Here is a 13,005-nt window from a genome sequence, read left to right as displayed (position 1 = left end):
TGTTAACCTAAGCACCTGCCAGCCAGGCTGGACCCAGAGCAGTGACCCTGGTCCTAGACCATGCTCCATCACTGAGCACTGTGGGCTCCGTGCTGCTGCTCTCTGGGCCTTCCAGCTCCACGGCTGCATGTCAGATGCCAGGGGTATTTGAGTTCTTGGAGGAAAGTGCAGTCAACCCCAGCTTCCCCAGATGGAGCTAAACTGGCAGATTGGCAGATAATGAGCAGGCAGTCAGGAACTGAAGAGGAGGAAGTGAACCAGAGAAATTGATGGGCACAAAGGGGTGGTGGAAGAACAGGGAACAGTGAGGGTGTGAATGTGGGTGCCAGCAGGGATGCACACACACAGTAGGTCCACATGTGTGCCTGGTGTGCACATCCATGGCTGGTCAAATGGCACTTTAAGGCCTGTGCATCCATGTGACATGCTGTGTGTCTATTTGGGTGTCTTCTTTCATTCATTTAAGAAATATGTGTGAGGATCTACTATGTGCCAGGCATTGGGGACACAGCAATGAAAAGGCAGTCAAGCCTCCCTGCTCTCAGTAAGCAAATAGCCAGTAAACAAACAGATCTCTGATCTGGGAAGGCGTCTCTGAGGAGATGACATTGAGGCAGAGACCTGATGGATGGGAAAGCATGGGCCCCGGGGGAAGAGCATTCCAGGCAGAGGGGACTGTACATGCAAAATCCCCGAGGAGAAGTGGAGCGGCAACCAGGTCTTGCAGCCATGTAGACCATAGTCAGGGCTTTGCCTTTTATGCTGAGCAAGCTGAGAAGTCAGCAGATGGGCTTGTTCAGAAGAGTGACATGATCCCAGTTTTAATAGCATCCCCTGGCTGTTCTGTGATGCTTAGGTGGTGGGGGCGAGGCGGGGGGGAGGGCAGAAGCAGAGTGCCCATTGAGGAGAATATTGCAATTACCTAGACAGGAAATGATGGTGGCATGGAACAAGGTGGTACCAGTGAGGGTATTGAAAAGAGGTCGACTTATGGATAGATTTTGAAAGTAGAGCTGAAAGCATTTGCTAATGGATCGGATGTGGGGTGTGAGAGAAAGAAAATTCAAGGATGACTACTGAGATTTTGACCTGGGCAATTAAATAGATGGCATTTCCACTTACCGAGATGGAAGGGGCAGATTTGGAGGGTGGAGGGAAGTGGGGAGTTTGGTTTCAGACGTGCAAAGTTGGAAGTATTCATTAGCTAACCAAGTGGAGATCTTGGAAAAGGCAGTTCAATATACAGGCTCAGTGAGAGGTCTGGGCTGCAGAGATAAATTTGGAAGTTGTCAGTAGCAACGACCCCCCTGGACTCTCAGAGCCCAATGAGTACTTAGAAATCAATTTTGCAAATGGGGGAAACTGAGGCTCAGAGGGGCAGTAATGTGTCCAAGGTCATACAGCAAGTCACAGGTGGCTCAAGCCCCTGACTTCCCAGGTCCAGCAGCTCCTACTGCTGGATTCAAACTCTGGCCTAAGAGGATATGGCCCTGTCTCTCTTCACCCAGAACTGACCTGCTCGTTCCCACATGGAAAAGACCATAAAGGAGGCTGAAGAAGGAAGCAGGAGCCATATCCCAGGACCTGAGGGAAGCACGGAGCCTGGGAAGGCTTAAGCAAGGAAGTAGCATGAGCAGACTTGCATTCTAGACAGCTCCCCAGCTGCTGTGTGGAGAATGGATGCAGATGGTGGGGTGGGGGCTCCAGAGGGAGGCCCAGCCCCATATCCACCGGGATGGCTTGTCTATCATTAGGTCACCCTCTCTTCAACTCAAAGAGGTGGCAGGACTGATGGTAGCATCCCCATCAAACAAATCGGAACACCGAGGCTCAGAGAGGAGAAAATGTGCTCACAGTCACATAGCAAGGCAGTGACCGAGCAAGTCGCTGAGCTTGGCTCCCAGACTGTTGGGAGTGGCCAGGGTCCTTGTGTCACACGTGGGGAAACTGAGACCAAGAGAAGGGCAAGGACTCGTTCAAGGTCGCCCAGCCAGTAGGAGGCAGAGCCAGCCCCCAACTTCACAAGCACCACCCTAAGAAGCCCCAGCCCTGCCTCACCTCCCTCTCCCAGCCCCCTCACTCTGACATTCCACTCAGGAAAAAGTCAGGCAGGGCACTCAACAAGCCAGGAAGCCCAGGAGGGGGGAGGGAAGAAGCAGAAATTAAATGGGTTTATTTCATTTGAGCAACTTTTTGAAGGAGAAGCGAATTCGACACCGGGTGCGTGCAGAAACTCCAGGCGGCTTTGAAAATCAGTCACAATTACTGAGCCTCGTGTTCTGGGCCAACGGGGGCGGGGCGGACAAGCGGCACCGGGTCTGGGCAGCTTCGGAGATCAGAAGGAGCAGGGACGCAGCTTGGGACATGAAAGGCAGCAGAGCTCGCAAATTAAACCGCTCCCAGCTTAAAAGAGAAGGAAAGTGAGCCGGGGGCCTCCCACAAGCCGCCACGCTTCCGCTTCTGAGGAGAGGCACGCCAGCCAAGCTGAGCCCCCGAAACAGGTCCTGCAGCTGAGTCAGGAAGCCTGGCTCCCCTCATGACCTTGGCCAAGTCCCTGCCCCTCTCTGGGCCCCAGGTTTTCTTCTGAGCATTCAGGGATTTCATTCATGCAACAGATATTTATTGAGTGCCTGCTATGTGCCAGGCACTGTTCCAGGCACTGGAGACTCTTAGGAAGCCTATGTATAGACCAGGGAGAGAGACAGGAAATAAATAAACAAGCCAATATATTATATACCCAGTGGTGTAAGTGCTGTAAAGAATAGGGGATTGGGAATTACACAGGGTGGGACAAAAGTAGATTTAATTAATACATAAGAAAACAAGAATAAATTCTGTGTTTCAAGTACTCAACAACTGTAACCCTACTTGTGCCCCACTCTGTATTGGGAGAGTGCTATTTTAGAGAAAGAAGTTAGGGAAGGCCTTTATATCTATAGCGATATAGATATAGATATAGATATTTCAAAGAAGAAGGGAGAGGGAGAGATAGAAACATCAATGATGAGAGAGAATCATCGATTGGCTGCCTCCTGCAAGTCCCACACTGGGGATCGAGCCTGCAACCAGGGCATGTGCCTTGGACCGGAATTGAACCCAGGACCCTTCAGTCCGCAGGCCGGCACTCTATCCACTGATCCAAACCGACTAAGGCAGCCCTTCTTTTTATAGGATAACATTTGAACAAAGATCTGAAGGAACCAAGGGAGTGAGCCAAGGAGCCATGTGAAACAGTAGTTTTCATACTATATTGTGCATCTGTATTGCCTGAAGGACAAAACACAGATGGCTGCCTTCCCCCAGGCTTTCTGATTCAGTAGGACTGGGCTGCTAGGAATGTTCCCATTTTTTAAAACAAATTCCAAGGTGATGCTGATGCTGCTGGTTTAGGGACCACACTTGGAGAAACACTACACTGGAGGAAGAATGTTCCAGACCGTGAACAGCAAGTGCAAAGGTCCTGAGGCATAGTGTGTTTGTCATGTTTGAGGAATAGCAAAAAGGTCAGTGTGGGTGAAGAGAGGAATAAGTGAGGAGGAGAGTGTCCACTGAGGTCAGAAAAGGTACCAGGGCAGGGTCTCTTAGGACTTTGCAGCCATTGAAAGGTTTTCGGTTGCACTCTGAGAGAGCTAGGGAGTAGAGCAGTGACATGACCCAACTTATATATTTAAACGATGAGTGTTGCCCACCATGTTGAAAATAGACTGTAGGGAGCAAGGTTGGAAGTAGGAAGATTAGGGAGGGGCAATCGCAGTCCTGTGGGCAAGAGGTGATGGTGACTTGGACCAGTGTAGGTGGTGAGAAGATACGGGTTTATGGATGGATGTTGAAGGTAGAGCCAACAGGGTTTATGAGGAATTGGATGTGGGGAATGAGAGATGAGACAAGGATGATGCTGACGTTTTTGGTCTGAGTCTCTGGATGGATGCAGCTGCTTTGCTGGGATTGGGAATGATCCAGGAAAGAGCAAGTTTCCAGCACAAAATTAAGAACTTGTTATTGGACAGGTTAGGATGGAGACGCTTACTAGGAATCCGAGCGGAGTTGTCAAGGGGACAGTTGGATCTCTGAGTCTGAAGGTCAGGAGCAAGATCGGGGCTAGAGATACGATGTTGGAAGTCATCCACACACAGAGGAAATGTAAGGCTTCAGGCTGGATGAGATCAACAAGTATGTTTTGATGAGAAGAGCTGGACCGATAATCTCTTGATATAGGGGCACCAGACCCCTTCCCCTGGGTGTCAGACCTGACTAGTGGGCAGCAAGAATCAGTCGCGGGAGCCCAGTTCAACTCCACCCACTTATTCATGCCAACTATGCATAAGACAATATACTTGGCACTGCTGAGGATGCAGAAATGGGAAGTTCAATCCAACACACATCTATTAGCTACTACTTTATTCTGGGCACTGCGGGGGATAGAAAGATAAGTAATTGAATTAAGTCCACAAATGTGTATTAGCACCCATTATAAAGGACCCCCATGTACTTGGCCCTGTAGGGGTTGCAAATATGAGTCACCCAACTTACCAAACATTTATTAGCACCTATTTTATATATGGCCCCAAGGGGATAAAAAAATAAGCGGTTGCTTTCAATTCAATAAACACAGATCCGTGCCTATTATGTGGGGATGCAAAGATAAGCGCGATATGGCTCCTGACCTCGAAGTGGTGGCAGATCAGTTTTATTTCTGGTAACAACTCTGATCAATTGGTAGTGACTTTAGGGCTGCGCTAAGAAGGAGTCTGCAGTTTCATTCAGGCTCAGCAGAAAAAAAAGCCGCAACTGATTAGTGATGTCTGCTGTGAGCAAAGGCAGGAGAATGTGGTGGTGTATATGCCATAGGCTTGACATTGCTGGACCGTGGAACTGGGGCTCAACAGACTGGAGGTGGGCAGGGCTCTGCCACAGCCACTTTCCCATCTGTTCCCGTTCCTCTCTGTGCAGCATCTTTAATGGATGGAAAAGACTGTTTTGTAGTAGAGTTTGCACTGGGATATTCACTAAATAATAGCTATCAGCCAATACTGCTTTCGCGGAGCAATTTTCCTTTATTCTCACAATCCTGGAGAGCAAACAAGGCAGATATTATTGTCCTCATTTTACCAATGAGGAAATAAATTCAGAGAGAGATAAAGTAACTTGCCTGAGGTTCCAGAGGAAGAACTAGAGCCAGACCCAGACCCAGACCCTGAAACCAGAATCTGAGCTACTTCCCTTGGCCTGCCTCGCCAACAGCCAAAACTGTTTCTTTAGCCTGTGCAAGACTTCGCAGCTTGCAAAGCACTTTCCCGTCCCTCATTGCATTTCACCCTCCCAGGAACTCTCTTGGGTTAAGTGTTGACACCCCCATTTTACAGCTGAGGAAACTGAGGTTCACGAGAGGAAGAGAAATAAAATTGGGATAGCGTACTATCCGATTGCTAAATCCAGTGCTGGGGGCGTCGGGGCAGAGAGGACAGGAGGAGGGCAGGAGGCAGTGCGTTCCCAAGGGCCCCATTTGGGGAGGGCAGCAGCAGGCTGGGAGCTTCCAAGTGTCCCATCTGCAGCCGAGAGAGTGTAGCTCAGCAGCCCTCAGGCCCAAGCCAAGAATCAATCGCTGGCCTCTGCAGAGACAACTTCTAAAGATGTTTTTAATTAAAGTCCAGGAAGATCTATATGTGCAATATCTCCTTGCCTAGCAACGGCACTGGCTCTCTCCACCCAGATGGGGATGGGCATAGGGGGACAGGACAGGAGGTTTCTGGTGGGAAGAGGTGGCAGAGAGGAGCAGAGGCCCTGGCCCTCAGGAGCACCCCACAGCCCAGGTGATGTGGACAGGAAGGAGTGTACCAGTGTCTTTCTTTGTCTTTTCCATCAGCAAATCACTCAACAAACATGAGCACATTTTCTATGCCAGGCCCTGTGCCCACTGTGGCAGGGGGTACAAAGGTGGTAGAGCCACCATCCTGTCCTCAAGGATCCAGCATAAAGGGTGCTCTATGGATGTTGGGGGACTGAATGGAACTGAATTATAAGCAAAGATAAATGTTCGCTTTCTGCAACTGGCAGAGGGATGCTCCTGCAGAAACTTAGAATGTCACTGGCCCAAGTGAACAAGGTGACCAGACAACTTAACAGAGCGCCTCATTTAAATGTGGAGAGACCTTTCTCTCAGAGGGCGGCTTGGACACACACACACACACCTACCAGTTGCCTGCATGGGTGAGTCCATCCCTGGGACCCATGAGCAGCGAAAGAGTAAGGGGACAGTGTTCCAGAGTCCCCTGGCGACTCTGGAGAAATGTTTGTGACATGCAGGGGGGCAGGGGCTCACCCCATCAAGCCAAAATCTCCTTCCTTCTCCTTATCCCCTTCCCACTCTCTCCTACTCTCCTCCTGCTTCATATGTATCCCCGTCTGTCTCTGCTTCTATATAACTTGACTTTCCAACTTTATCTCTGTATTTCTACCTCTTTCTGTCACACTGTCTCTGTCCCACTTCTGTCTCTGCCTCTCCAAACCTCATCTCTCTGTCTCTGTCCTCATTTCTCCCTCTGTGTTTGGGTATCTCTGTCTTCCCACTTTTTCTCTGTCCCTCTCTCTGAATCTTTGTCCTTCTGTCCCTTGTCTCTCTGTCTCTGACCCACTTTCTTGTCCCATCTCTTTGTGCCACTTTCTCTGTCAGTGGTCACTGGGCCTGCCTCCTCCCCCTCCCTCCTGTGACTTCCCCCTCCTGTGCAGTCACTTCTCTGCATCTCCAGGGCATCATTCATCTGCATTAGGCTGCCCTGGCTAAGCAGCGGAAGTCGGGTGGGGGCCAGCCCAGCAAGTGCATTATAAGTGATGATCAAAGGTGGAGTTGGGGGGGTTGGGGGGGAGTTTGAGAAAGGCCTTGTTTCCTGTGTAATCTGAGCATTCCCAGGGACTCGACAAGTGGTTTTTAATTTTTAATAGAAAGCATTCCGAGCAGTTCTGGCAGCAGCAGGGGGTGGGACTCATTTTTTATAAATGTTTGAGAAGCTAAATGCGAGCCGAGGGTTTCCCGGGCCCAGCAGGGCAGTGCAGGGAGGGAGGAGGAGGCAGGATAATCGTAATTACAAACATCTTCATAATAATGACACTCGGTCATCTCGATCAAGGACTCTGTTCTTTTCCAAAGTGTTTCATCTCTTTCATCTCATTAAGGCATCTCCCTCATCCAGTGAGGCAGGAAGGATAAAGCCTTATCTCTATCTCACAGAAGGGGAACTGAGGCCCAGTCAGGTCAGGTTAGACGGTTTTCCCATAACCGAGGACAGGGCTGGAATGAGAGTTTATGTCTTCAATCCCTGAGCTCCACCCCCCATAGCACTACCTCCTCCTCCTCCCTGAGCCAACTGGGGCTTCTCCTGGGGGTTCTGGAGCACAAGTTTGGGTCTCCGTTGGACCTCACAGATAGCAAGGGTTAAGGGACAAGAAAGGAAATAATTCTGGCCTGGGAGCCAAGACAGGGGTTGCAATTCTGACTCCATGCGGAGCTATGTCAGAACCACCCAGGTAAACCAGAGATGAGGGGTGGGCAAGCCCCCTCCCTCCTGAAACTGGTGCTCTGAGATATCCTACTCATGGCCAAGGACATGGCCCCAGAGACCTTGGGACCAGACAAAGAGGGGTGAAAGGAATAACTCTGATTGAGCACCTACTACATGCCCGGCTTCCCCAGGCACTTGAATCCATCACTCTAATCCTCATAGCATCTCTGCACATTTCAGGCAAGGAAACAGGTCAAACAGAAGGAAAGACTTGACGAAGGCACAGAGTGAAGAAGTGGTGGGATTTGAACCCAGGACTCTCTGATGCCAAAGCCCATGCTGTTTCTGTGGAGGTGTGGGGGGCATCTCCTCCCAGGATGTCCAACTTCTGCCGATTTTGCCTGGGAGGAACACAGCATCATCCTTGCTGCTTCCTCCTGGGTGTCAGTCTCAGCACAGGCACAGTGAGTCCTGGAGGGGACATGCCAGCTACACAGAGCAGGTTTGAGTATTTCCCTTCCACATACTAAGATGTAACCTGGGGAAAGGCATTCAGCCTCTTTGTGACTCAGTTTCCTCACCAGTTCAATCGGGGATTGTGTCTAGGGCATCAGTTCTTAGCCTTGGGTGCTCTTTAGAATCACTGTGGGAGCTTTTTTAAGTACCTTTGCCTATGCTCCATTCTTAGCCTTGGGTGCTCTTTAGAATCACTGTGGGAGTTTTTTGTTTGTTTGTTTGTTGTTTTTGTGTTTGTTTGGGTTGTTGTTTTTTTTTTGTGGGAGCTTTTTAAGTACCTTTGCCTATGCTCCACCCCCGAGAGAGTCCTATTGAATTGGTCTGGGTGGGGCTCAGCATCCGGTTTATTTTACGGCTCTTAAGAGGTTCAAGTGTGCAGCCAGGCTGCGAACCACTGGTTTCTGTGCTCTCCCAGGACCAGCCTTTCTCATGTAACATTCCACATGGAGCCCTGGGCGCTGATTTGCTGTTTGTCCAAGAATCACTTTGGCAACCCTTCCTATGCCAGACTAGACTTAGGCTCTCCAGCTCAGGTAGCAGAAGGGCTGGCCGGCAGCACCATGGACAGCGGACGTTTCATCCTGGTTTCTGGGAGTCTGGGCTTGAAAACTAACTATTGGGGACAGGACGTTTCATCCTGGTTTCTGGGAGTCTGGGCTTGAATTAAACTAACTATTGGGGAGGGAGAATGCTCAATACAGCTCCCTTCTCTGTCCTCCCCTTCCTTTCTCTCACTCTTCCCTCTCTCTCACTCTCTGTATAGTTCTACTCTCATTGACCCCCCCCCTCTTATCCTACCTTATAAGGTAGGATACATGTGGGTTTTGACATCAGATCGACCTGGGTTTGAATCCTACCTTCCGTATTTCCTTGCCAGGTGAATTTAGCCAGGCACTGTCCTTGGTTCAGAAAATAGAAATCTGCGTTCTCAGAACAATCCTGAGAGCTTGGTAGTACTATCACCCTCATTTCACCAATGAAGAAATTAAGGCAGGGTGTTTCACTGCTTTATTTGGCCTCCATTTCCTCATATGTAAAGTGGAAATTTTAATAGAGCTTACTTCAAGGCTTTATTATATAAATCCTATAAGATAATATACACAAAGGGTTTACCAATATCCAACGCAAAGCAGTCATTCAATAAGCACAATATATCATTATCATAAAATAATGATATATAATGATGGATTTCATTTTTACTCATTATTAATTCGACATTTTCACTCTTCACTATGCATAGCAGTTTTCTCATCTGTAAAATGGGAATACAGGATTGTACTGGATCATCTCGTATCAGGCCACCATCCCCAGAGTCACTGTGCCTTCCTCAGCTCACAAGAGCCAAGTATTGCTCTTCAGGAGTTTTGTGAGCCTCTTGATATCACATTGGTAGCTTGAAATTGGCCATGGCGGGAGTATTTACACCATGAAAATCAGCAAACGCTACAAAGTAGGGCATTCCTTCCTGCCCCTCCACCCCCTGGAGCTGATGGTTAAACATGAACCAGCACACCACTGCATCACATCACAGAGGGCATGAGGACTGAAGGAGGGAGTGGACGTGATGGTGCATTGTAAACTTCAAGCTGCTGAACCTAGGAGGGATGACCTGAAGATGGTCCCCCAGCAACTACAGTCCTGGCACCCTCTGTCAGTTCTGGGGAGCTGCTGACTTGCAAAGAAGGTGGGAGGGGTGTGGGTCCTGGGGAACAGTTGTGAATCACTGACCCTTCACCATCCCCACATGTTGGCATTAACTGTAATGGCTGCAATAAAGAATCCCAGATTGGGGAAATGATTCTATCATCCCTGCGGGAATCTCTGGGATGCAGCCAAGATTGGGGAAATGATTCTATCATCCCTGCGGGAATCCCTGGGATGCAGCCAGGGAGAGGGCGAGGGCGAGGAGAAAGAGAGAGAGAGAGAGAGAGAGAGAGAGAGAGAGAGAGAGAGAGAGAGAGAGAAATCAGCCATATCCATGGGGAATCACTTGCCGAGGGGAGGGACAAGGGGACCCTCTCTGATAACAGTTACAATAGCCAGTGTTTACTGAGCACCCACCAGGAGCCTGATGCTTTATGCATCTTCTTCCATTTCAGTATGTCTGCGAGGGGGCATAATTGTGCCATTGTGTACTGGCATGCAGTGCCTCCTGACTCGGCAACAACCTGCATTTATTGAGTCCTTAGCATGGGCCAGACACTGTCCTCCGTGCTGAAAAATTGAAACCTATTTGAAATCTCAAACCGATCCCAAGAGTTTGGTAGTACTGTCACCCTAATTTCACAAATAAGAAAATTGAGGTACAAATGGTTTTGTGCTATACCCAAGGTCAAACTGGCAGTAAGTGGCAGAGTCATACGGATTGTGGTTCAGTACATCAGGCCACCATCCCCAGAGTCACTGTGCCTGTGCTGACTCTGACAACCAGAAGGTCTTTGGCCTCTGAGAATCCTGAGTTCAAATATCACTCCTTCCTCAGTCTGTACCTTCAGTCAAGTCTTTTCTGTTCTTTTACCCGTCTCCTCACCTGTAATTATGAGGGGCCCATTCTGCCTCTCAGAGATGCTATGAGAATTAGAGATGATGAATGTAAGTGGCTGGTGAAGCCAGGCATGTAATAGGTACTCAATAGTTTATTCCTCTCTCCTCTCTCTGTAGAATGGGGTGGAGGCGCCTGGGACCATGCTCTTGGCCCTGAGCAGGAAACCCCTGAGCGCCAAGCATCAAGAGGGAGGGGGCTTGCCCGAACACCTCTTCCCCAGCTTCTCCTGGGAGCTCTGACATGGTTGACATGGAGCTGGAGCCACCAAAGAAAGAGGCGCATTGCAGAGCAGGCTTAGGAGGCTCGTGGGAGGGAGGACATGAGAGGGAAATGAGAAATGCAAAAGAGTGAAAAATAAATACACGTGTCTGTCTGGAATGATCGAGGGCCCCAGGCTGGAGGCGGAGAGGCCGGGCTTAGCAGAATTGCTGCAGTAGCATTTCCCAAGCCTCACTCATTAGCCAGGCAGTGAGCTGGCCTCCCCTCCCAGCACACTGCCCTACTGGCCCAGAGAGCCGAACCTAGGCCCAGGAGGACCCTGCTCAGAACCCCAGGAGGCCTGGGCCCTTCCCCTCACCAGCATGGCACTCAGAAGAGGGCATCTCCTGGCAGTGAGGTCTGAGTCTTATCCCCTTGGGTCATGTCCTGGGCCCGCTACCCTCCCTCTTGGGTCTTTCACCTCACCCCCTCCTTCCTGAAAAGGTTCAGATAGACCAGATGGCTTTTCTGTCCCCCCCGTAAACCCTCTCCCCACTCTAACCCTCACCCCATCCTGTCCAGCCTCACGTCCCAAGCCCTGCTTTTGTCAAATTGAACATGATGTCAAATTAGAGCCATCTCTGGGACAGGCCGAGAGGAGCTCCCAGTTTAATGAGGCAGCGTCGAAAATCAATAACTTAATTGCCACTGTTTGATGGACTTTTATCCAATTTATACTCTCCCCAGCAGCCTACGTGCGGAGCATGAGAAGTGTGTGTGTGTCTGGGGGTGGGGACCATCTGCACGGGGGGGTGGGGGGATTGGGGAGGGGCCAGGAAGGCACCAGGGCCCACAGCCAACTATTTCCCAAAGGGGAAGCTGGGCACTGCCATTCTCCTTCCACAGGGACCAAGAGACAGACACTGGCCTCTGAGTCCCAATGAACTTGGCTGTCCTTCTGAGCTGCCCCCTCATCCTGCCACAGGATTGGGGGTGGGGGAAGTGGGGGTGAGGGCATGGGGAGGACGGAGGCAGAATTCCCTTGAGAAGTGCGGAGTGTGTAAGAGGACCCCTGCTTTGGGAATCAGGTGCCTGGTTTCCAGTCCGAGCTCTGACTCTGACTGCCATGACCTTCCTTGGTGACAATGACCGTGACCACCACCCACTGAGAGACATGTCTGCTCAGAGCTGTTCTGCGCTGGGAGTTTAGAACGCATTCCCTCATGCACCAACGACTAGAATTTCCCCATTTTGCTGGAGAGGAAACAGATTCAGAGGGGCTGCCTTCCATCGCCAAAGTCCCAGAGCTGGGAACCAGGGAAGGGAGGTCTGAACAGAGATCTGGCTCCGGGTTCCTGCTTGTGTCAGTCACTAGCGAGGCCCTTGGTCAGGAAGCAGGTTGGGACTCAGTGGGGGGACAGGGCCTGGCTTCAATGTTCCCCAGCCTGGGTCTCCTCTCCCAGCTTCCTTCGGGGTGGGAAAAGGTGGGGGGGATGAGTTCAGTGGCCCCAGGTGACCCCTGTATCGCTTGGTCCCCCGGGCCCAGGCACATCGGTGATGCAGGTGATGGCCTCGGATGCGGATGACCCGACGTATGGCAGCAGCGCTCGGCTGGTGTACAGCGTGCTGGATGGAGAGCACCACTTCACGGTGGACCCCAAGACCGGTGAGGGGCGGGGCCGGGCCAAAGGGGCGGGCCAACAAGGGGCGGGGCCTGGCGGGGCCAGTGGGGTGGGCCTGGGCCGAGGACCACACGGGGTTGTGTGCTCAGCCTTCTAACCACAGGGCGCTGAGGGTAGGATGGAGGACACAGAAGCATTTTGCCCGCTCCAGGAGACCCAAGGGACGGGGAAGGGGCAGCCGGACAGGAAGAGGGAAGGACTGAGAAATAAAAGAATGGGGCGGAGGGCACCTGCAAGACTGGCAGAAAAACAAAGGCTGGGGGCGGCCACTGTGGGCGCCTGAAAGGACTTGGGAGGTCCGAGCGAGGAAGCAGCCCCTTGTCCTTGGAGCTAAACTGAGGCAGGCGTGTCATAGTGAATGTCGTCTGGGGGAGGTGGGCTGGTGAAGGCACCTTTTCAGCAGTTAGGAGAGCTCTGTTCATAGGGCAGTCATTAAGGATCCGACAAAAAGACAGAAACCCACTGTTAAGGAAGAAAAGGTTCTCTGCTATCTACCCTCCTCCAACCACACCAGACGATGCCCCACCTCACTCTGAGGTTAGAGCCTGGTTCCTTCCCGGGGGGCCTG

At 51.0% G+C, this 13,005-nt stretch overlaps 1 protein-coding gene across 1 annotated transcript in view; it reads left to right on the top strand.

Moving 5' to 3' along the window:
• CDH22 (cadherin 22, type 2) overlaps positions 1–13,005 on the top strand; it is a 125,052-nt gene that overhangs the window by 31,812 nt on the left and 80,235 nt on the right. The window contains exon 4 of the mRNA XM_014536384.1: positions 12,302–12,421. Coding sequence (XP_014391870.1) covers positions 12,302–12,421 — 120 coding nt within the window. The remainder of the gene's footprint in view (positions 1–12,301; positions 12,422–13,005) is intronic.

This window comes from Myotis brandtii, unplaced genomic scaffold (genome assembly GCF_000412655.1).
Source record: "Myotis brandtii unplaced genomic scaffold, ASM41265v1 scaffold161, whole genome shotgun sequence".
Classification (NCBI taxonomy): domain Eukaryota; kingdom Metazoa; phylum Chordata; class Mammalia; order Chiroptera; family Vespertilionidae; genus Myotis; species Myotis brandtii.
This window is presented reverse-complemented; position numbering and strand designations above follow the sequence as displayed.